The 25,960-nt window shown below is 38.7% G+C and overlaps 1 protein-coding gene across 1 annotated transcript in view; it reads left to right on the top strand.

Moving 5' to 3' along the window:
- COL21A1 (collagen type XXI alpha 1 chain) overlaps positions 1-25,960 on the top strand; it is a 234,742-nt gene that overhangs the window by 69,015 nt on the left and 139,767 nt on the right. Inside the window, exon 3 of the mRNA XM_061397807.1 lies at positions 6,619-7,170. Coding sequence (XP_061253791.1) covers positions 6,619-7,170 — 552 coding nt within the window. The remainder of the gene's footprint in view (positions 1-6,618; positions 7,171-25,960) is intronic.

Consider the following 25,960-nt stretch of genomic DNA (forward strand, 5'->3'; position numbering starts at 1 on the left):
ATATTACCATATGTAAAATAGATGATCAGTGCAAGTTGGATGTCTGAAGCAGGGCACTCAAAGCCAGTGCTTTGGGACAAGCCAGAGGGATGGGGTGGGGAGGGCAGTGGGAGGGGGTCCAGGTTGGGGGGGAGGTGCATGTGCTCCCATAGCTGATTTGAGTCAGTGTGTGGCAGGGGCCACCACAGTGTTGTGAAGTGATTGTCCTCCAACTAAAATAAATAAATAAAAAAATTTTTTAAGTGTATTTATATTCATATTTTAAAACTCATAAATATAAACTGTCTATTATAAATGAATTAATGTTCCTCTAACAGTAGAAAACAGGTTTGGCAACTTGATTCAACTTGACTTAACATTTATTAAAACAATAATATTTAATGTTTGCATAACACTTTCATAGTTCACTCCACCCAAGTATTCCATGAGGTAGACACCCTTTGTATTTTGAGCGGGAAAAGAAATTCATAAACGGCACGGGCTTTGCACAGTGTCATACCTCTGCTTAGAGCTGCAGCTCATATTTGAACCCTGCTTTTCATCTTCAGTGGGCTTCCCTGGGAGCTCAGATGGTAAAGAATCTGCCTGCTATGCAGGAAACCCGGGCTCAATCCCTGGGTCAGGAGGATCCCCTGGAGAAGGAAATGGCAACCCGCTGCAGTATTCTTGCCTGAAGAAGTCCATGGACAGGGGAGCCTGGGGGGCTACAGTCCATGGGGTCGCAGAGTCAGACGCGACTGGGCAACTGACACCCACACTTTTGTCTTCGGTGCATTCCTTTCCTGTGACGCTGGTGATCCAGCCTGTCTCACAAGGGCATCTCTCAGAGTGCTATTTCATCTGGGGTTTATAAATGGCAGCACTTGCTTTTGTGTCCGTCCGCTTGGGTAATCTTGCAGTTATGAAATATAGGCCCCATGGCTCTGGACTGGAGCAGAAAGGGCCAAGAATAACCCTGTACAAGTTTATGACCACTGAATCAAGTGGTACACAAATACTCACAGTTCCAGGCACAACGAGCTTCAGAGCATCAAAGAAGGGCAACCTCGAAGAGCCAGCAAAAACAGCCTTCCTGTCCTGTCTCTCCCTCAAAACACCGATAAAAGTGTAACCCTGTCATCCTCACCCAGCTTCCAAAGATATCAGGAGAGCTGAGTTCCCTTGGGTTGGACAGTTTGTCTCTGGGCAGAATCCCATTTCTGCAGTACCTGCCCTGAAGTCTAGTGACAGTCCCCATGACAGAGGTTACTGAAAGAGTGTCCTTCACACCCCTCTGCATGGCGACACCACCTCATCTGAGTAAAATCACACGACTTAAAATTTGTATCCCACTACCTCGACTCACCTCCTCCTCTTCCAAATCATCCTCTCCAAGGGCATGGTGTCCTTGTCCTGTGGGCCATGAGCAATAGTATTTTTGCTGCCTTAAGTGCAAAAGTGAGAGAAGCAGGCAGCAAGTGCTGCTCTTCTGCCCTGTACTCTCTGTCGACCACAGAATCACCCGGACAAACCAGCGCGTCTATGGGGCTGGGTCTGTCTCTCACCTCCTGAACTTTGCACTTGCTTTCCTTCTGAGTAGAATGTCCTCCTCTTGACCTGGATAAAACTCTGCTTTCTGATCTCAGGTTGCCTGTCTGCTTTCCCACAGAACAACCCCTGACTTTCCACAGTTAGGTTGCCACCTCCTCCTGTATGTTCTCATAATTCTTTTACTTTCTCTAACTAGCCCGTTGTCTGTCTTACTAGGCTGGGAGCTTTTAGAGATATCTCACCTGTGTTTGAAGCCAGTCCTTAGAGAGCAAGTATTCACTATAAACACACTGAAAGAATGAAATGGGGTTAGAAGTGTGTTGTGTACTGTGGAAAAGAGAGTTAAGAAAGTTTTTGTTTTTGGTTCTTTTCACGTGTGTACATCTGGATATAAGTTGTGCCACAGATAGTCTTTTTTTGTGGTAGAACTCAAAGATGTGCTGATTTCACATGATTCCTGGGATCTTAATAAGTCTTTAGTTTTATGGAGAAAGGAATGGCTTTATCCCTTTGCACTAGATTCACTTCACACGAGGAATGTTTTACTACATAAGTGGCTGAAGATGAATGATCAGGCCTTTAAACGTGCATGCTGCGTGTAGTACACAAATGACTGCTTTCATGATCTTGGTTCATATAAATTTTCTCAACTATATCCAGAATGTGTGTGCCTTTGCTGGCTAGTTGAGTCCTGAAGTTGACAGAAAGTTTGTTTTTAGTTTCTTTCCCCTATTCATTGGTTTATATGTATTTTTATAAATACTTCAGATTAACATTTATGGGTGAATTTAACTCAGATGACCATTATATCTACTACTGTGGACAGGAATCCCTCAGAAGAAATGGAGTAGCCATCATGGTCAACAAAAGAGTTCAAAATGCAGTACTTGGATGCAATCTCAAAAACGACAGAATGATCTCTGTTCGTTTCCAAGGTAAACCATTCAACATCACAGTAATCCAAGTCTATGCCCCAACCTGTAATGCTGAAGAAGCTGAAGTTGAACGGTTCTATGAAGACCTACAAGACCTTTTAGAACTAACACCCAAAAAAGATGTCCTTTTCATTATAGGGGACTGGAATGCAAAAGTAGGAAGTCAAGAAACACCTGGAGTAACAGGCAAATTTGGCCTTGGACTACGGAATGAAGCAGGGCAAAGACTAATAGAGTTTTGCCAAGAAAATGCACTGGTCATAGCAAACACCCTCTTCCAACAACACAAGAGAAGACTCTGCACATGGACATCACCAGATGGTCAACACCGAAATCAGATTGATTATATTCTTTGCAGCCAAAGATGGAGAAACTCTATACAGTCAACAAAAACAAGACCGGGAGCTGACTGTGGCTCAGATCATGAACTCCTTATTGCCAAATTCAGACTGAAATTGAAGAAAGTAGGGAAAACCACTAGACCATTCAGGCATGACCTAAATCAAATCCCTTATGATTATACAGTGGAAGTGAGAAATAGATTTAAGGGCCTAGATCTGATAGATAGAGTGCCTGATGAACTATGGAATGAGGTTCATGACATTGTACAGGAGACAGGGATCAAGACCATCCCCATGGAAAAGAAATGCAAAAAAGCAAAATGGCTTTCTGGGGAGGCTTTACAAATAGCTGTGAAAAGAAGAGAAGCGAAAAGCAAAGGAGAAAAGGAAAGACATAAGCATCTGAATGCAGAGTTCCAAAGAATAGCAAGAAGAGATAAGAAAGCCTTCCTCAGTGATCAATGCAAAAAACTAGAGGAAAACAACAGAATGGGAAAGACTAGAGATCTCGTCAAGAAAATTAGAGATACCAAGGGAACATTTCATGCAAAGATGGGCTCGATAAAGGGCAGAAATGGTATGGACCTAACAGAAGCAGAAGATATTAAGAAGAGGTGGCAAGAATACACAGAAGAACTGTACAAAAAAGATCTTCACACCCCAGATAATCACGATGGTGTGATCACTCACCTAGAGCCAGATATCCTGGAATGTGAAGTCAAGTGGGCCTTAGAAAGCATCACTATGAACAAAGCTAGTGGAGGTGATGGAATTCCAGTTGAGCTATTTCAAATCCTGAAAGACAATGCTGTGAAAGTGCTGCACTCAATATGCCAGCAAATTTTGGAAAACTCAGCAGTGGCCACAGGACTGGACAAGGTCAGTTTTCATTTCAATCCCAAAGAAAGGCAATGCCAAAGAAGGCTCTAACTACCGCTCAATTGCACTCATCTCACATTCTAGTAAAGTAATGTTCAAAATTCTCCAAGCCAGGCTTCAGCAATACGTGAACTGTGAACTTCCAGATGTTCAGGCTGGTTTTATAAAAGGCAGAGGAAGCAGAGATCAAATTGCCAATATCCGCTGGATCATGGAAAAAGCAAGACAGTTCCAGAAAAACATCTATTTCTTCTTTATTGACTATGCCAAAGCCTTTGACTGTGTGGATCACAATAAACTGTGGAAAATTCTGAAAGAGATGGGAATACCAGACCACCTGACCTGCCTCTTGAGAAGTCTGTATGCAGGTCAGGAAGCAACAGTTAGAACTGGACATGGAACAACAGAATGCTTCCAAATAGGAAAAGGAGTACATCAAGGCTGTATATTGTCACCCTGCTTATTTAACTTATATGCAGGGTACATCATGAGAAACGCTGGGCTGGAAGAAGCATGCCCTGGAATCAAGATTGCCGGGAGAAATCTCAATAACCTCAGATATGCAGATGACACCACCCTTATGGCAGAAAGTGAAGAGGAACTAAAAAGCCTCCTGATGAAAGTGAAAGTGGAGAGTGAAAAAGTTGGCTTAAAGCTCAACATTCAGAAAACAAAGATCATGGCATCTGGTCCCATCACTTCATGGAAAATAGATGGGGAAACAGTGGAAACAGTGTCAGACTTTATTTTGGGGGGCTCCCAAATTACTGCAGATTGTGACTGCAGCCATGAAATTAAAAGATGGTTACTCCTTGGAAGAAAAGTTATGACCAACATAGATAGCATATTGAAAAGCAGAGACATTACTTTGCCAACAAAGGTCCGTCTAGTCAAGGCTATTGTTTTGCCAGTGGTCATGTATGGATGTGAAAGTTGGACTGTGAAGAAAGCTGAGCACCGAAGAATTGATGCTTTTGAACTGTGGTGTTGGAGAAGACTCTTGAGAGTCCCTTGGACTGCAAGGAGATACAGCCATTCCATTCTAAAGGAGATCAGCCCTGGGATTTCTTTGGAAGGAATGATGCTGAAACTGAAACTCCACTACTTTGGCCACCTCATGCGAAGTGTTGACTCATTGGAAAAGATCCTGATGCTGGGAGGGATTGGGGGCAGGAGGAGAAGGGGGCGACAGAGGATGAGATGGCTGGATGGCATCACTGACTCGATGGACGTGAATCTGAGTAAACTCCAGGAGTTGGTGATGGACAGGGAGGCCTGGCGTGCTGTGATTCATGGAGTCGCAAAGAGTCGGACATGACTGAGCGACTGAACTGAACTGAAACATATTTCATTGATAATGATGTTAGTGTATAGCTGAAAATGATGCATTTATTTATTAAAAAATTTTGTGGTTTGATTTATTCTCTTGAGAAATAGAATAAAATGTTGCTTTATAACAATACCTGCCCCTTCAAAGAGATATCTAGATGTCATATTCATATGTAGCACCCATTTTTTGTTTTTTATTTATCATTTTAAAAAATTTATTTATTTTAAGTGGAGGGTAATTGCTTTACAATGTTGTGTTGGTTTCTGCCATACATCCATATGAGTCAGTCGTAGGTATGCATGTTACCCCTCCCTCTTGAACCTTCCTGCCAACTCCCATCCCATCCCACCCCTCTAGGTTGTCATAGGTCATCAGGTTTGAGCTCCCTGCCTCATACAGCAAATCCCCACTGGTTATCTGTTTGACATATGGTAATTGTAAACGTGAATGTATACACATTGTAAATGTACATATGTTCTGATGCCATTCTCTCAGTCTGTCCCACCCTTTCCTTCCTCCACTGTGTCTACAAGTCTGTTCTCTATGTCTGCACTGAAAATGAAAGTGCAAGTCGCTCAGTCGTGTCCGACTCTTTGCGACTCCATGGACTCCCTGCCAGCCTCCTCTGTCCATGGGATTTTCCAGGCAAGAACACTGGAGTGGGTAGCCTTTCCCTTCTCCAGGGGATCCTCCCAACCCAGGGTTCAAAGCCAGGTCTCCAGCATTGAGGTCAGATCTTTACCACCTGAGCCTCCGGGGAAGCCCTCCAGGTCAGTCTCCACTGCTGTCCTGCAAACTGGGTCATCAGCACCATCTTTCTAGATCCCATACATATGCATTAATATAGGAGATTTGTGTTTCTCCTTCTGACTTCACTGTGTATAACAGGCTCCAGGTTCATCCAACTCATTAGAACTAACTCAAATGTGTTCCTTTACATGACTGAGTAATACTCCATTGTGTATATGTGCCACAACTTCTTTATCCATTCATCTGTCAATGGATATCTAGGTTGCTTCCATGTCCTAGCTATTGTAAACAGTGCTGCAATGAACATTGGGGTACATGTGTCTTTTTCAGTTATGGTTTCCTCAGAGTATATGACCAATAGTGTGATTGTTGGGTTACATGGTAGTTTTATTCCTAGTTTTTTAAAGAATCTCCATACTATTCTCCGTACTGGGCTATATCAATTTACATTCCCACCAACAATGCAAGCATCCATTTTTTAATGTCTGATTTTAAAGCTGATTCATTCATTAATCCTTAAAATAAGATAATTCAAAAATATCAACAAAAGTCATAGCCCTCATTTATAAAGAATTTTCATGAGTTAAGCAGTGTGTCATATTAATCTTCACAAAACTCTTATAAACTGCTTACTGTATCTTTTACTTTAAAAATTTTCAGCTTTATTGAGGTATTCAATATAATTGATATGTAAAACTGTACGATATTTAACGTATACACTGTGGTGACTTTATATACATACATTGTGAAAGGATTCTCCAATCTGGTTAATGAAAAATTCATGCATTTGAAACCTTCCTCTTTCCTTTTTTTCTGTAACACATGTACTCTGATGATTTTCTTTCTCGCTTAGGTTGTCGTACTGCTCCGACAGATTTAGTTTTCATCTTGGATGGCTCTTACAGTGTTGGCCCAGAAAACTTTGAAATAGTGAAAAAGTGGCTTGTCAATATCACAAAGAACTTTGACATAGGACCGAAGTTTATTCAGGTTGGGGTGGTTCAGTACAGTGACTACCCTGTCCTGGAGATCCCCCTGGGGAGCCATGAATCGGGAGAGAACTTGATGGCAGCCATGGAGTCAATACATTACTTGGGAGGAAACACACGGACTGGAAAGGCCATCCAGTTTGCCCTTGATTACCTTTTTGCCAAGTCCGCACGGTTTCTGACTAAGATCGCAGTAGTCCTTACGGATGGGAAATCCCAAGATGAAGTCAAGGATGCTGCAGAAGCAGCAAGAGACAGTAGAATAACATTGTTCGCCATTGGTGTTGGGTCAGAAACAGAAGAGGCAGAACTTAGAGCTATTGCCAACAAGCCTTCATCCACCTATGTGTTTTATGTGGAAGACTACATTGCAATATCCAAAATAAGGGAGGTGATGAAGCAGAAACTTTGTGAAGGTAAGCCTTAATATAATGTGGAAACAAGTAAGAATGACAATCTCTTACAGTTTTGTATAACCTGTTCTTTTACAGTGGGGGAGATGGTTTTATTCAATGTCAGATGAGTTAGGTCAGAACTGAAGTGAGCACACATTTCTATGTTAGAGTTATTCTGGATAAACTTTGTTTTTGGGAACAATTGCTTTCTTGTAAAATCTATAGTTGGAGGATATTATATTTTGTGATTTTTGTGTGTGTGTGTGTGTTTCTTTCAGATACAATGTGTTTATTGTGGAGGTTAGATAAAGTTAAGATACATAAAGAATGAAAATATATGTAAATCATGTATGATTATATCACTCCTGTTAGCAAGGTTTCTGCCTTTTCCATTCTAGTCTTTTTTTTTTTTTTTACATTTTCATTTTTTATTGAACTTACATAAAATAATATTTTACTCATTCAAGTTACACAAATTCTCAAAAAATATGAAATAAATTTTTTTATTTTACCTAGGAAAGCTTTAATATTCTGTACAAAGTTCATAAAAGCTATCAATTCTTATTCAATTATGTGCTCATTAATTAGATATAATTTAGAATTAATCATGAATTAATTATGCATTTATATATCAATTATGCACACAGTTGTATATATCAACATATACAGTCAGTCATTTCAGTTTCTCAGTTGTGTCAAACTCTTTGCAACCTCATGGACTGCAGCATGCTAGACTTTCCTGTCCATCACTAACTTCCAGAGCTTGTTCAAACTCATGTCCATCAAGTCACTGATGTCATCCAACCATCTCATCCTCTGTCATCCCCTTCTTGTGCTGCCTTCAATCTTTACAAGCATCAGGGTCTTTTCCAATGAGTCAGTTTCTCACCTCAGGTGGCCAAAGTATTGGAGTTTCAGCTTCAGCATCAGTCCTTCCAATAAATATTCAGGACTAATTTCCTTTAGGATGGACTGGTTTCATCTCCTTACAGTCCAAGGGACTCTTAAGAGTCTTCTCCAACACCACAGTTCAAAAGCATTCTTCAGTGCTCAGAAAGCTGAGCTCTAGTCTTTTTTGATTTCAGAGTGTTTGAGAGTTTATTCATGTGCCTGAATAAGGATGTGGTACGTGTGTGTGTGTGTGCGTGCATGCTTATTCAGTTGTGTCTGACTGTTTGTGATCCCATGGACTGTAGCCTGCCAAGCTCCTCGGTCCATGGGATTCTCCAGGCAAGAATATTGGAGTGGGTAGCCATTCCCTTCTCCGGGGAATCTTTCCAATCCAAAGATCAAACCCAAGTTTCCTGTATTGCAAGTGAATTCTTTATTGTCTGAGCCACCTGGAAAGACTGTCTAAATAAGGATAATATTGTATAAGTAATTTCATACTCTCTTTTCATATTATTTATACTATGTTACTATATGTATGATTTTAAACTATTAATATTATAGCATATAATCTTTTAAGATTATTTAAATTTTCTCCATTTTTGTATAGTTGGTTTATTCCTAAGTTTTTCTAATACAAATAACTGAATATTCCTGTACCTAATTGTGAATGGGGATTAAAGAAAACAGAAAACAAATATCAAATTACTAACATTTTTAAAACTTTTGAAGAGTCTTAAAAATTTCACTTAAGAAAAACAAACTCCTACCAGCAATGAGGAAACCTTTGAAAATATAGTGCTTGCTAGTCTATTAATTATGTTTACATCATTCCATTAAATACTGGAGTTTATTAAGTTTACATCATCCCATAAAATATAGGAAAGTTCCAATTTTTGTAAATATTAAACCTGTAGGAGTACAGACATGCTTGTGTTTAAGTTATTTGGGGGGAGAATAATTTATTCATATCATTTATTTTTAATATTATAGGCATTTAATGTGCCATCTACCTAAAATCATATTCATGCAAATGGAAATGTTTTTTCCCAGTTTACCTACCAAAAAATCCAAAAATTGTTTGGTTCACTTTTGATAGAAAAATTTCTACATGATTGTGACTTAGAAAACAACTTAATTTCTTTATTTTCTTTGTATTTGAGGGGACTGTGGTAAAGAAAAACACTTCAAAGCTTTTTAGATTATCTACTATTTTAAGAAACCACTACAAAACAAACAGCATAGAAAATTAAGTTTTTTCTATAATAAAACTTTTAAAAAGGTACTAATAAGTAAATACAAATGCTCAGTACAGTTATTCTTTTTATGAGTCTCTAACAGTAAGACTGTGTTGACTTTTATTGTGTTGAACAGGTCAAAGGAATTGAGATTTTTAATGTGTTATTGGATTAGTTAGAAATCTTTCACTTTGAAGTTAGGTATGCTGCTGCTACTGCTGCTAAGTCGCTTCAGTCGTGTCCGACTCTATGCGACCCCTGAGACAGCAGCCCACCAGGCTCCCCCGTCCCTGGGATTCTCCAGGCAAGAACACTGGAGTGGGTTGCCATTTCCTTCTCCAATGCATCAAAGTGAAAAGTGAAAGGGAAGTCGCTCAGTCGTGTCCAACTCTTTGTGACCCCATGGACTGCAGCCTACCAGGCTCCTCCTCCTTCCAGTTAGGAAGTTAGGTATACTTCATTATTAAAATAAACTTTCCATGGTAAAATTACGCTTACCATTCATTTTAATCCTAAAATATAAATTTGATTAAATATGTCTGTTAAGTATTTGCTTCATAGACTTTTCCTGAAGATCTGTATTTTCATAAATGCATTCTCTGTATTTAAATTTTTAAAAATACACATGAAAGAGTAGCTGTGTGTAAAGGGGTAAAGCTTCTTTCAGCTAAAATGTCTGATCTGTAAAAAAAAAATCAAATTTGAAATCTTGCCAAATATTTCTTCATCCACACTCAGAAAAAGAATGTAAGTAATGTCTGTGTCTATTCAGTTCACATATTCACTGTACAATAGACATCTTTTAAAATGTACATTTTGAAGTTGTACTTGTGGAAGATATGAGTTTTTTTGCACTTGACATTTCATACTGTATTACACAGTGTGATTAATGCACTAAATTAATGCACTGCTATATTGCAGCAGCCTCAAATTATATATATTATATAATTAACATTATATATGTTAGATTATTTGACTAGCTCACCTTTTTTTTGACAGTTAACTTCTATTTTGTGGTGTTTAGCATATAGAGTTGTTCCCTTTTATATTCTACTGTTGTTGATCCAGGATGAACAAAATATTATCCAACTCTTTGTTCCCGCATAGATTATTTCATATTCATGAATCTACTGTTTCCTTGAAGATGTATTGTTCAATATGTTCCTTATTTCAAGACCACCTAAAAGTGATGAAAAATGATTTCTTTATTTATCAGAGAGTATTTCTTTCAACTTGGGCTTAGTTTGTCCTTTTTTAGTTCTTTGACTTGTAAAGGTAGGCTGTTTATTTAGGTCTTTATTATTTTTATTGCTATGAATGTCCTTCTGAGTCCTGCTTTTGCTGCATCCCATATGTTTTGGTATGTAGTATTTTATGGTTTGTTTGTATAAGATATCTTCTGTCAAATAAGTCAAATCCTTATTTGACTTAAGGATTGTTCAAGAGTGTATTAATTTCCATGTATTTGTGAATTTTCCAGTTTTCCTCCTGGCATATTAATGAAAAATATTAAAATAAAATTATTTTAATATCATTCAGTTGTGGTTGGAAAATATACCTGGTATGATTTCAATCTTCTTAAATTTGTGAAGGCTTATTTATTTATTTATTTTTAACCTAATGTATTACCTATCCTGGAGACTGTTTCATCTGTACTTGAGAAGAACGTGTATTCTGGTGCTGTGGCCATGATGGGGGTAGGCAGTGTGTTCTATATATGTCTATTAGATTCATTTGGCCTAGAATGTTGTTCTTTTGTTGACCTTCCATCTGAATATTCTGCTGCTGCTGCTGCTGCTAAGTCGCTTCAGTCGTGTCTGACTCTGTGTGACCCCATAGACAGCAGCCCACCAGGCTCCCCTGTCCCTGGGATTCTCCAGGCAAGAACACTGGAGTGGGTTGCTGTTTACTTCTCCAATGCTTGAAAGTGAAGAGTTAAGTGAAGTCGCTCAGTCGTGTCCAACTCTTCGTGACCCCATGGACTGTAGCCTACCAGGCTCCTGCATCCATGGGATTTTCCAGGCAAGAGTACTGGAGTGGGGTGCCATTGCCTTCTCTGCTGAATATTCTATTCATTATTTACTGGAACATTGAAATCCCTTACTGTTATTGGGTTGCTGTCAGTTTTGTCAATGTTTGCATCATATATTTGGGTGCTGTAATGTTGATTGCATATATATTTATAATTCGTATGTTTTACTGGCAAATTAACCAAAATATATATAAATTGGTTAATTTGCCAGTAAAACATACACACACACACACACACACACACACACACACACTGTCCTTCCTTGTCTCTTTTGAGAGATTTTTGACTTAAAGTCCATTTGTCACCATTTTTGTTCTCTTTGGTAAACTTTTGTATGGAGTATCTTTTTTCCATCCCTTTACCCCTTTACTTTTATCCTATGTGTGTCCTTAATTCTAAAGTAAATTTCTCGTAGACAGCATGAATAGTATTTTTTAAAATCCATTTAGCTACTCTATGCCTTTTATTGAGGATTTTAATTAATTCACATCTGAAGTAACTACTGATAGGGAATGATTTAATATAGTCATTTATAATTTTTTTTCTGACCTTTTTTTAGTTCCTCTTTTCTCTCTTCCTATTTTCTTTTGTGTTTTATTGATTTTTGTAGTGACATGCAAATTCCTTTTTAATTTACTTTTGTATGTTTTCTATAGGTTTTTTGGGGTTACTATGTGACACAGGCATGCCTACTCAGTCATTTCTGACTCTTTGCAACCCTATGGACTGTAGCACGCTAGTTTCCTCTGATATAGAAAACATCATATAGTTATATCAATCTATTTTAATAACTTCAAAACTCTATTTTTTGTTCTTTTCTGCCCCCTTTACACTTTTTTTAATTCATTTTAATTTTTTTTAATTTAATTTAATTTAATTTTTTACTTTACAATATTGTATTGGTTTTGCCATATATCAACATGAATCCACCACAGGTATACACGTGTTCCCCATCCTGAACCCTCCTCCCTCCTCCCTCCCCATACATACATACATACATACAGTGCACCAGCCCCAAGCATCCAGTATCGTGCATCGAACCTGGACTGGTGACTCGTTTCATATATGATATTATACATGTTTCAATGCCATTCTCCCAAATCATCCCACCCTCTCCGTCTCCCTCAGAGTCCAAAAGACTGTTCTATACATTAGTGTCTCTTTTGCTGTCTCGTATACAGGGTTATTGTTACCATCTTTCTAAATTCCATATATATGCGTTAGTGTACTGTATTGGTGTTTTTCTTTCTGGCTTACTTCACTCTGTATAATAGGCTCCAGTTTCATCCACCTCATTAGAACTGATTCAAATGTATTCTTTTTAATGGCTGAGTAATACTCCATTGTGTATATGTACCACAGCTTTCTTATCCATTCATCTGCCAATGGACATCTAGGTTGATTCCATGTCCTGGCTATTATGAACAGTGCTGCGATAAACACTGGGGTACACGTGTCTCTCCCTTCTGGTTTCCTCAGTGTGTATGCCAAGCAGTGGGATTGCTGGGTGATAAGGCAGTTCTATTTCCAGTTTTTTAAGGAATCTCCACACTGTTCTCCATAGTGGCTGTACTAGATTGCATTCCCACCAACAGTGTAAGAAGGTTCCCTTTTCTCCACACCCTCTCCAGCATTTATTGCTTGTAGACTTTTGGATCGCAGCCATTCTGACTGGCGTGAAATGGTACCAGTCTTCACTGGTGTGAAGTGATTTTGATTTGCATTTCTCTAATAATGAGTGATGTTGAGCATCTTTTCATGTGTTTGTTAGCCATTTGTATGTCTTCTTTGGAGAAATGTCTATTTAGTTCTTTGGCCCATTTTTTGATTGGGTCATTTGTTTTTCTGGAATTGAGCTGTAGGAGTTGTTTGTATATTTTTGAGATTAATTGTTTGTCAGTTGCTTCATTTGCTATTATTTTCTCCCATTCTGAAGGCTGTCTTTTCACCTTGCTTATAGTTTCCTTTGTTGTACAGAAGCTTTTAAGTTTAATTAGGTCCCATTTGTTTATTTTTGCTTTTATTTCCAATATTCTGGGAGGTGGGTCGTAGAGGATCCTGCTGTGATGTATGTCAGAGAGTGTTTTGCCTATGTTCTCCTCTAGGAGTTTTATAGTTTCTGGTCTTACGTTTAGATCTTTAATCCATTTTGAGTTTATTTTTGTGTATGGTGTTAGTAAGTGTTCTAGTTTTATTCTTTTACAAGTGGTTGACCAGTTTTCCCAGCACCATTTGTTAAAGAGATTGTCTTTTCTCCATTGTATATTCTTGCCTCCTTTGTCAAAGGATAAGGTGTCCATAGGTGCGTGGATTTATCTCTGGGCTTTCTGTTTTGTTCCATTGATCTATATTTCTGTCTTTGTGCCAGTACCATACTGTCTTGATGACTATGGCTTTGTAGTAGAGCCTGAAGTCAGGCAGGTTGATTCCTCCAGTTCCATTCTTCTTTCTCAAGATTGCTTTGGCTATTCGAGGTTTTTTTGTATTTCCATACAAATTGTGAAATTATTTGTTCTAGCTCTGTGAAGAATACCGTTGGTAGCTTGATAGGGATTGCATTGAATCTATAAATTGCTTTGGGTAGTATACTCATTTTCACTATATTGATTCTTCCAATCCATGAACATGGTATATTTCTCCATCTATTAGTGTCCTCTTTGATTTCTTTCACCAGTGTTTTATAGTTTTCTATATATAGGTCTTTAGTTTCTTTAGGTAGATATATTCCTAAGTATTTTATTCTTTTTGTTGCAATGGTGAATGGAATTGTTTTCGTAATTTCTCTTTCTATTTTCTCATTATTAGTGTATAGGCATGCAAGGGATTTCTGTGTGTTGATTTTATATCCTGCAACTTTACTATATTCATTGATTAGTTCTAGTAATTTTCTGGTGGAGTCTTTAGGGTTTTCTATGTAGAGGATCATGTCATCTGCAAACAGTGAGAGTCTTACTTCTTCTTTTTGAATTTGGATTCCTTTTATTTCTTTTTCTGCTCTGATTGCTGTGGCCAAAACTTCCACACCCTTGTCTTGTTCCTGACTTTTGGGGAATAGCTTTCAATTTTTCACCATTGAGGATAATGTTTTTCCTGTGGGTTTGTCATATATAGCTTTTATTATGTTGAGGTATGTTCCTTCTATTCCTGCTTTCTGGAGAGTTATTTTTTTTAATCATAAATGGATGTTGAATTTTGTCAAAGGCTTTCTCCGCATCTATTGAGATAATCATATTGTTTTTATTTTTAAATTTGTTAATGTGATGTATTACATTGATTGGTTTGCGGATGTTGAAGAATCCTTGCATCACTGGGATAAAGCCCACTTGGTCATGGTGTATGATCTTTTTAATGTGCTGTTGGATTCTGATTGCTAGAATTTTGTTAAGGATTTTTGCATCTGTGTTCATCAGTGATATTGGCCTGTAGTTTTCTTTTTTTGTGGCATCTTTGTCAGGTTTTGGTATTAGGGTGATGGTGGCCTCATAGAATGAGTTTGGAAGTTTACCTTCCTCTGCAATTTTCTGGAAGAGTTTGAGTAGGATAGGTGTTAGCTCTTCTCTAAATTTTTGGTAGAATTCAGCTGTGAAACCATCTGGACCTGGGGTCTTGTTTGCTGGAAGATTTCTGATTACAGTTTCAATTTCCATGCTTGTGATGGGTCTGTTAAGATTTTCTATTTCTTCCTGGTCCAGTTTTGGAAAGTTGTACTTTTCTAAGAATTTAGAAAAGTTTAAACAAAAGAAATTTGTTCATTTCTTCCACGTTCTCCATTTTATTGGCATATAATTGCTGATAGTAGTCTCTTATGATCCTTTGTATTTCTGTGTTGTCTGTTGTGATCTCTCCATTTTCATTTCTAATTTTATTGGTTTGATTTTTCTCCCTTTGTTTCTTGATGAGTCTGGCTAATGGTTTGTCAATTTTATTTATCCTTTCAAAGAACCAGCTTTTGGCTTTGTTGATTTTTGCTATGGTCTCTTTTGTTTCTTTTGCATTTATTTGCATTTATTTATTTTCCCTAATTTTTAAGATCTCTTTCCTTCTACTAACCCTAGGGGTTCTTCATTTCCTCCTTTTCTAGTTGCTTTAGGTGTAGAGTTAGGTGATTTATTTGACTTTTTTCTTGTTTCTTGAGGTATGCCTGTATTGCTATGAACTTTCCCCTTAGGACTGCTTTTACAGTGTCCCACAGGTTTTGGGTTGTTGTGTTTTCATTTTCATTTGTTTCTATGAAAATTTTGATTTCTTTTTTGATTTCTTCTGTGATTTGTTGGTTATTCAGCAGCATGTTGTTCAGCCTCCATATGTTGGCATTTTTAATAGTTTTTCTCCTGTAATTGAGATCTAATCTTACTGCATTGTGGTCAGAAAAGATGCTTGGAATGACTTCAATTTTTTTGAATTTACCAAGGCTAGATTTATGGCCCAGGATGTGATCTATCCTGGAGAAGGTTCCATGTGCGCTTGAGAAAAAAGTGAAATTCATCGTTTTGGGGTGAAATGTCTTTATAGATATCAATTAGGTCTAACTGGTCTATTGTATCATTTAAAGTTTGTGATTCCTTGTTAATTTTCTGTTTAGTTGATCTATCCATAGGTGTGAGTGGGGTATTAAAGTCTCCCACTATTATTGTCTTATTGTTAATTTCCCCTTTCATACTTGTTAGCATTTGTCTTACATATTGCAGTGCTCCTATGTTGGGTGCATATATATTTATAATTGTTATATCTTCTTCTTGGATTGATCCTTTGATCATTATGTAGTGTCCTTCTTTGTCTCTTTTCACAGCTTTTGTTTTAAAGTCTTGTTTTAAAATCTATTTTATCTGATATGAGTATTGCTACTCCTGCTTCTTTTTTGGTCTCTATTTGCATGGAAAATCTTTTTCCAGCCCTTCCCTTTCAGTCTGTATGTGTCCCCTGTTTTGAGGTGGGTCTCTTGTAGACAACATATATAGGGGTTTTGTTTTTGTATCCATTCAGCCAGTCTTTGTCTTTTGGTTGGGGCATTCAACCCATTTACATTTAAGATAATTATTGATAAGTATGATTAAGATAATTATTGATAAGTATGACCCCATTGCCATTTACTTTATTGTTTTGGGTTTCAGTTTATACACCCTTTTTGTGTTTCCTGTCTAGAGAATATCCTTTAGTATTTGTTGGAGAGCTGATTTGGTGGTGCTGAATTCTCTCAGCTTTTGCTTGTCTGTAAAGCTTTTGATTTCTCCTTCATATTTGAATGAGATCCTTGCTGGGTACAGTAATCTGGGCTGTAGGTTATTTTCTTTCATCACTTTAAGTATGTCTTGCCATTCCCTCCTGGCTTGAAGAGTTTCTATTGAAAGATCAGCTGTTATCCTTATGGGAATTCCCTTGTGTGATATTTGTTGTTTTTCCCTTGCCGCTTTTAATATTTGTTCTTTGTGTTTGATCTTTGTTAATTTGATTAATATGTGTCTTGGGGTGTTTCGCCTTGGGTTTATCCTGTTTGGGACTCTCTGGGTTTCTTGGACTTGGGTGATTATTTCCTTCCCCATTTTAGGGAAGTTTTCAACTATTATCTTCTCAAGTATTTTCTCATGGTCTTTCTTTTTGTCTTCTTCTTCTGGGACTCCTATGATTTGAATGTTGTAGCGTTTAATATTGTCCTGGAGGTCTCTGAGATTGTCCTCATTTCTTTTAATTCATTTTTCTTTTTTCCTCTCTGATTCATTTATTTCTACCATTCTATCTTCTAATTCACTAATCCTATCTTCTGCCTCTGTTATTCTACTATTTGTTGCCTCCAGAGTGTTTTTGATCTCATTTATTTCATTATTCATTATATATTGACTCTTTTTTATTTCTTTTAGGTCCTTGTTAAACCTTTTTTGCATCTTCTCAATCCTTGTCTCCAGGATATTTATCTGTGATTCCATTTTTATTTCAAATTTTGGATCATTTTCACTATCATTATTCGGAATTCTTTATCACGTAGATTCCCTATCTCTTCCTCTTTTGTTTGGTTGGTGGGCATTTATCCTGTTCCTTTACCAGCTGGGTATTCCTCTGTCTCTTCATCTTGTTTATATTGCTGAGTTTGGGGTATCCTTTCTGTATTCTGGCAGTTTGTGGAGTTCTCTTTATTGTGGAGTTTCCTCGCTGTGTGTGGATTTGTACAGGTGGCTTGTCAAGGTTTCTTGGTTAGGGAAGCTTGTGTCGGTGTTCTGGTGGGTGGAGCTGGATTTCTTCTCTCTGGAGTGCAATGAAGTGTCCAGTAATGAGTTATGAGATGTCTATGGTTTTGTAGTAACTTTGGGCAGCCTGTATATTGGAGCTCAGGGCTGTATTCCTGTGTTGGTGGAGAATTTGCATGGTATGTTTTGTTCTGGAACTTGTTGGCCCTTGTGTGGTGCTTGGTTTCAGTGTAGGTATGGAGGTGTTTGATGAGCTCCTGTCAATTAATGTTCCCTGGAGTCAGGGTTTGGACTTAAGCCTCCTGCTTCCAGTTTTCAGTCTTATTTTTACAGTACTCTCAAAACTTCTCCTTCTATACAGCACCATTGATAAAACATCTATGTTAAAGATGAAAAGTTTATCCACAGTGAGGGACACCCAGAGAGGTTCACAGAGTTACATGGAAAAGACAAGAGGGAGAGGGTGTTGGAGGTGACCCGAATGAGATGAGGTGGAATCAATAGAGAGAGCAGGCTAGCCAGTAATCACTTCCTTATGTACACTCCACAACTGGACCACTCAGAGATGTTCACAGAGTTATATAGAGAAGAGAAGAGGGAGGAAGGAGACAGAGGTGGCCAGGAGGATAAAAGGGGGGAATGAAAAGAAGAGAGACAGATCCAGCCAGTAATCAGTTCCCTAAGTGTTCTCCACCATCTGGAAAACACAGAAATTCACAGAGTTGGGTAGAGCAGAGAGGGTTTAGGGAGGAGACACAGGCGACCTGGTGGAGAAAATGGAGACTCCAAAGGAGGAGAGAGCAGTCAAGCCAGTAATGTCGCTCCCAAGTAAAAATGGGTCCTGAAGATTGGGTTCTTAAAGGTACAAAATTGATATCAAATACCAAAAAGCAAAAATTAAAAATCTAGTGTAGAGTTTGGAATTTCAAAAATACAATGTTAAAGAAAAGAAGAAGAAGAAGAAAGAGAAAAAAAAAGTCACAAAAATTATATATATATATATAAAATATAGATACAAAATTGATAACAAATACCAAAAAGCAAAAATTAAAAATCTAGAGTAGAGTTTGGAATTTGAGAAATACAATGTTAAAGAAAAGAAGAAGAAAAAGAAAGAGAAAAAAAAGTCACAAAAATTATATATTAAAAAAAAAATAGGTACAAAATTGATAACAAATACCAAAAGCAAAAATTAAAAATCTAGAGTAGAGTTTGGAATTTCAAAAATACAATATTAAAGAAAAGAAGAGAAAAAAAAGAAAGGAAAAAAAAAGTCACAAAAATTATAAAAAAATATATATATGAAGTTTGCTTTTAAAAAAAAAGGGTCTTTTTTTTTTTTGCAAAGTAATCAGATCAGATCAGTCACTCAGTCATATCCGACTCTTTGCGACCCCATGAATCGCAGCATGCCAGGCCTCCCTGTCCATCACCAACTCCCGGAGTTCACTCAGACTCACGTCCATCGAGTCAGTGATGCCATCCAGCCATCTCATCCTCTGTCGTCCCCTTCTTCTCCTGCCCCCAATCCCTCCCAGCATCAGAGTCTTTTCCAATGAGCCAACTCTTTGCATGAGGTGGCCAAAGTACTGGAGTTTCAGCTTTAGCATCATTCCTTCCAAAGAAATCCCAGGGCTGATCTCCTTCAGAATGGACTGGTTGGATCTCCTTGCAGTCCAAGGGACTCTCAAGAGTCTTCTCCAACACCACAGTTCAAAAGCATCAATTCTTCACCGCTCAGCCTTCTTCACAGTCCAAGTCTCACATCCATACATGACCCCAGGAAAAAACCATAGCCTTGACTAGACCAACCTTTGTTGGCAAAGTAATGTCTCTGCTTTGGAATATGCTATCTAGGTTGGTCATAACTTTCCTTCCAAGGAGTAACCATCTTTTAATTTCATGGCTGCAATCACCATCTGCAGTGATTTTGGAGCCCAGAAAAATAAAGTCTGACACTGTTTCCACTGTTTCCCCATCTATTTCCCATGAAGTGATGGGACCGGATGCCATGATCTTTGTTTTCTGAATGTTGAGCTTTAAGCCAACTTTTTCACTCTCCACTTTCACTTTCATCAAGAGGCTTTTGAGTTCCTCTTCACTTTCTGCCATAAGGGTGGTGTCATCTGCATATCTGAGGTTATTGATATCTCTCCCAGCAATCTTGATTCCAGCTTGTGTTTCTTCCAGTCCAGCATTTCTCATGATGTACTCTGCTTATAAGTTAAATAAGCAGGGTGACAATATACAGCCTTGACATACTCCTTTTCCTATTTGGAAGCATTCTGTTGTTCCATGTCCAGTTCTAACTGTTGCTTCCTGACCTGCATACGAATTTCTCAAGAGGCAGATCAGGTTGTCTGGTATTCCCATTTCTCAGAATTTCCCACAGTTTATTGTGATCCACACAGTCAAAGGCTTTGGCATAGTCAATAAGGCAGAAATAGATGTTTTTCTGGAACTGTCTTGCTTTTTCCATGATCCAGCAGATGTTGGCAATTTGATCTCTGGTTCCTCTGCCTTTTCTAAAACCAGCTTGAACATCTGGAAGTTCACGGTTCACATATTGCTGAAGCCTGGCTTGGAGAATTTTGAACATTACTTTACTAGCATGTGAGATGAGTGCAATTGTGCGATAGTTTGAGCATTCTTTGGCATTGCCTTTCTTTGGGATCAGAATGAAAACTGACCTTTTCCAGTCCTGTGGCCACTGCTGAGTTTTCCAAATTTGCTGGCATATTGATTGCAGCACTTTCATAGCATCATCTTTCAGGATTTGAAATAGCTCAACTGGAATTCTATCACCTCCACTAGCTGTGTTCGTAGTGATGCTTTCTAAGGCCCACTTGACTTCACATTCCAGGATGTCTGGCTCTAGTAGGTTATAAAAGTGAAAATTAAAGGAGTAATAGAGGACTTAAAATTTTTTTAAAAAATTAAAAATAAAAGAAAGAAAGAATGATCATAAAAATAGTAAAAATATATCTAGGACTTTCTCTAGTGCTGTTTTGGGTTTTGTGGGGTCAGTTCATTTTCGGCTAGTTCCTTGGTCCGGCTTATATTTCTCAAGATCTATAGGCCCCTTCCTATGTAGTCGGTAGTAACGACAGGGTTTTACTCTATTGCACCTGTCACTTCCAAGGCGGTTCCCTCTGTTTTAGCTTCTTCTGTTTGCTGGTCTGTTCAGTGTCTGATTTCTGTCCTGACACAAAGGGGACGGTGGAGGACCCTTTTTTTTCTTTTTTTTTTTTTTTAGGCTCACTTGTTCAGTCCCGCTCTGGGGGATGCTGCAAACAAATAACACTGGCATGTGCTTGCAGTGCCTCAGCCACACTGGGCCTGACCCCACTCACAGCGTGTGTACCCTCCTGCTCACACTGTTCAGGCTCTAGGTTGCTCCACCGGGAACCATCCGAGGCTGGCCCTGGGCTGCATGCACCTCCCAGGTCTAAGCCGCTCAGGTTCAGGCACTAGGGTAGTCCTCAGAGGCACAGACTCCGTTGGGCCTGCGTTTTGTGCCCTTCCCAGGTCCAAGCAGCTCAGGTGATGGAGGTGTTTGGCGAGCGCGGCCTCTGTGACTTATCACCTCCCCGCTGCTCGGTTTTCTGGGTGTACAACCGGTGCACCTTCTCAGGCAGATGTTGACCATCCAGACCCCCAAGAAGTCTTAGTTAGCAAAGAAGCCTGCTTACAGTTTTGTACATAATGTCTCTCTGGGGCTGCGATTGCCCCCTTCCAGCTCTGGCTGCCTGGCACTGGAGGGGGATGGTCTGCAGCCGGCTATCTCTGTTCAGTCCTTTGTTCTGTGCACGGGCCTGGCGGTGTCTTAGGTTAGGGCTGGCTTTTTGTGTGGTAATTATCCCACAGTCTGGTTTGCTAGCCCAAGTTAGTTCGCTCAGATAGCACTTGGGGCATTCAGGCCAGATCCTTACTCTAAGCGATGCAGCCCGCGCCGTGCCTCCCTGCCCAGCCCCTTCTTGCTAGTGGCGGGTGCAGGCGTCTGCGCTGCTTCTCGGCTGGGGGAGTTACCGTTGGGCTCGTAATCTGTGGGTTTTAATTGTTTATTTATTTTCCCTCCCTGTTATGTTGCCCTCTGTGCTTCCAAGGCTCGGCACAGAATCGGCAGTGAGAGTGTTTCCTGGTGTTTGGAAACTTCTCTCTTTTTAAGACTCCCTTCCCGGGACGGAGCTCCATCCCTCCCTCTTTTGTCTCTTTTTTTGTCATTTATTTTTTCCTACCTCCTTTCGAAGACAATGGGCTGCTTTTCTGGGTGCCTGATGTCCTCTGCCGTCTTTCAGAAATTGTTTTGTGGAATTTACTCGGCGTTTAAATGTTCTTTTGATGAATTTGTGGGGGAGAAAGTGGTCTCTCTGTCCTATTCCTCAGCCTTCTGAGCTCCTCCCCACCCTTTACACTTTTTAATGATGCCACAAATTATATCATCTTATACTGTGTATCCATTAATATATTTTCACAGTTTTCTATATCAGAATTAAAAGTGATTTAAATACCACTGTTACAGTGTTACAGTATTCTGAATATGTCTCTATATTTACCTTTACCAGCAAATTTTATACTTTCCAGTGCTTTTGTGTTGCTGCTTAATATCCTTTCAATTTGAAGGACCTCCCTAGTATTTCTTGTTAGGTGGGCCTAGTGGTGATGAGCTTTTTCTTAATCTAGAAAAGTATTTATTTTTCTTTCTAGTTTGAATGACAGGTTTGCCAGGTATGTTATTTTTGGTGGGCAGTCTTTTTCTTTGAACACTTTGAATAGAGCACCCCATTCCCTTGTGGCCTGCAATATTTCTACTCAGAAATCTGGTGATTGGATTATGGGGTACACTGTACATAGTGAGTTGCTTTTCTGTTAGTGATTTCCAAGTTCTCTCTTTACCCTTGTTTTTGAAAATTTGATTATAATGTGTCTGGATGTGGATTTCTTCCAGTTCTTGAATATCTGGATGTCTGCTTCCTTTCCTAGATTTGAGAATTTTTTGGCTATTATTTATTTAAATAAGCTCTGCTTCTTTATCTCTTCTTCTTCTGCAACTCCTATAATCTATATATTGGTCTACTAGATGGTGGGCATGAGTCATTTAGGCTTTCTTCAATTTTTGTCATTCTTTAAAATTTTTGATCTTCTACCTGGATAATTTCAACGGACCTGTCTTCAAGTCTACTGATACTTTCTTCTACTTGATCAAGGCTGACTTTTAACCCCCCTAGTCAGTTTTCTGGTTCAATTATTGTGTTTTTCTGCTCCAAAACTTCTGTTTGGTTCTCCTTTATATTTTCTTTTTGTTGCTATTCTCATTTTGTTCATGTGTCATGTTCTTGAGCTCATAAAGCATCTCATGATGGTTATTTTAAACTCTTTGTCAGATAACATACTTCTCTTTCTTCAGGGTCAGTATCTGGAGAGATATTATGTTCTTTGATTGAGTCATATATCTCATAGTTTTGTCTTGAGATTCACACATTTGAAAAAGCAATCACTTTTACCAGTCTTTACCAACAGGCTTTGCCCAGTGAAAGTCCCTTAGCAATCAGCCTGGCTAGAGATTTTGAAACCATTTTTGGAGGGATGTGATTTCTTTGGGACTGTGTAAGAAATCTGTTAATTAGTGAGACAAGTTTCCTTTTCAGAAACTAATAATCTTTCACTCCATTTGGTATCTTCCTGTAACACTCAAGTCCTCTAGTTTTACACATTTCCCCCCTCTTCCTTGCTCTCAGTGGCCACTAGGTGTCCAGGTGTGCTGGTTCCTTGTCAGCATCATTAGTCAGGTGAGACCAACATCATTCCCTCAGGCAGCCCTTTGAAAAGCTGGGATCCTAGATACATCTCCACTCTTCTCTTCCTGTGGGAGAAGCTTCAAGTCGTGTGTCTTCTCCTGACCATGCAGAATCATGTCACAACAAGCCACCCTCACACTCTTACTTGTTTTCTGCAGTCCCCAGGCGTTCAGTTGATTCAGGTTCCATCAGGGCTGCAAATGAGTCAATACAGAAACCAGTCTCTCCATCTCTCCAGTCTCTCTGAAAGCTGGAGCGTTAGATGCATGCTCCATTTTTCTTTCTTCCTCACTGGGGAGTCATTATAAGCAAGGGCATCTCTCTTGGCACTTATTTGTGTCATCCTGGAGAGGGAACTGATGTGGCCAGGGTGAAATCACTCTTATTGCCTACTTCAAGATGTTATTCTTATTTTTGTGCTCATCTGGGAAACTTCAACTTCCTGACTTGAATATGGAATGTTCATAAAGGTATTTGGCCCATAGATCATTGTTAAATCAGCATTTCAGTTAGGGGATGGTTGTCGTGACTTTCTATTCTGCTGTCTTGCTGACATCATTCTTTTGTTGTTATGAGTCAGCTAAGCATGGCCTTGATGCAATAGAATGAGGAGGGAAAAGAAAGTGATTTCCCCTTGTGCTTTGGGAGGTACCATCCTTAAGTATCTACAAGGGCTTCCAATAGCTTGTGTCTTGAAGGACTTTGTTTCAGGACCCATATTTTGATTCAGGTGAGCTGAACTTGCCTGTGCACAGAAGACAGTTAAAAGAGCAGGACCTGGAAACAGCCTGTGTATTCTTACCATTCCTTTTCCCACCATCATGATTCTTGGATGAAGCAGGAAACGTATCTGTTTCTTAAAAGAGTATATGGTGTGGACTCAAGAGGGACCAGAAGTCAGAAGGCAATTAGCTGTGTAAATGTAGCCAAATGTTCTTAGAGAGGTGAGAGGGGAGCGAGAAAGAGAGCTGGCTTCCCTAAGTGGAACTTTGGTGTCTTTCATCCCCAAAAGCACTGGGGCTTTTTTTCCTTCCAGTGCTTTCCACCATGGTGTACTTTAATTTGGAATGATGTTCAGGACTTCTGAATTTCTTTTCCTCTTGTTGAAATTGTTCACATTTTGGATGACTCTTTGCTTTCAGATTGCTGTATACTTTATCTAACTCAAGGCATAATACTTACAAATAATGGCCTGGTATACTCCTCTCCCCTACTCTGTTTAACTTGCATTTCAATGGAAACCACAAAAGGTCAAGATACACATATCAGGGGCCATGGCCAGGACAACTGAGTTGCTTTCGAAGATAGGATTTCATGATTACATGATTTCATAACAAGCATGTGATTAATTTCTCTGCCCTCACATGGAGCTCATTTCCTTCCCTCTGCCTCTCCACTATTGGTACATATGTGCTTGAATTCCTAACCACAGAGATGGGGCACAGGAAAATGAGAGGTCAGAGCTGGGGTAAAGTTTGGCAGATGGGATTTGATGAGGGGTAATATTTCATAAAACCTCATTGAATATTCAGGGGAATCATTTTGTTTTCTATCTGTAGATTAAAAGAATTTAAATATAATCTGGGTCGGTGACAATCTACATTGTCAAGGGTTTGTAGTATATGCAAAAATACGGATTTTCCATTCATTTAATTAGGGAGACTAGAGCTATGTTTTTAATAAAGAAATATGATGTGTTTATATTTCATGTGAAAACCAATGATGAGTATTAAATTTGAAAAAGTAAGATGACTATGGTATGGTATGATTCAGAAAATATTCAAATTATAGCACATAGACCTTGCTCTCAGGGTTTATGATTGGATCTAAATGCAGCTGTGTACATTCAGTTCATTATTTCTAGCAAAGATAGAAATAGAAAATATTCAGAATAACTTTCTTAGGAATGTTTAAAGCTTATATAAGTAGCTCACTCTCCCATTCTTTCTCTAAAATGTTATTTATATAATACATATCACTTAATGACATATTTTATTATTATTACATCCTTTTAAATGACCACTTTCATACCCATAGGAGTGAATATTATACAATCACTTTGGAAAAGTCTTTGATGTTATCTTTTAGGGCAAAGCGTACTGCTTTTTCTTATGAAACAGCAGTTCTACTTCTAGATATTAATATTTAGCTGTGAGAAATAAGTTCATATGTTCACCAAAAGACTATTCAAGAATGTTCATAGCAGCTTTATTTAAAGTAGCCCCAAACTGAAAACAACTCAAATGATTGCTCACAAGAAAAGAGATAAGTACATCATAGTATAATTCATAGAGTAGATCAAGGCATTTTACTGAATGTAGGTTGTATCTTAATAAAAAAGTTTAAAAAATTCAGTAAGCACAATGCAATGTATATTAAAGTAAAGCTTGATAGTTCTTTCTATAAACCTGAGGCCATGTGAATATATGTGATGGTCTAGCCTAATCTCCAGTGGTCACATATGGATGTGAGAGTTGGACTGTGAAGAAGGCTGAGCGCCGAAGAATTGATGCTTTTGAACTGTGGTGTTGGGGAAGACTCTTGAGAGTCCCTTGGACTGCAAGGAGATCCAAGCAGTCCATTCTGAAGGAGATCAGCCCTGGGATTTCTTTGGAAGGAATGATGCTAAAGCTGAAACTCCAGTACTTTGGCCAGCTCATGTGAAGAGTTGACTCA

The sequence above is a fragment of the Bos javanicus genome, chromosome 23, assembly GCF_032452875.1.
Source record: "Bos javanicus breed banteng chromosome 23, ARS-OSU_banteng_1.0, whole genome shotgun sequence".
Taxonomy (NCBI): Eukaryota; Metazoa; Chordata; class Mammalia; order Artiodactyla; family Bovidae; genus Bos; species Bos javanicus.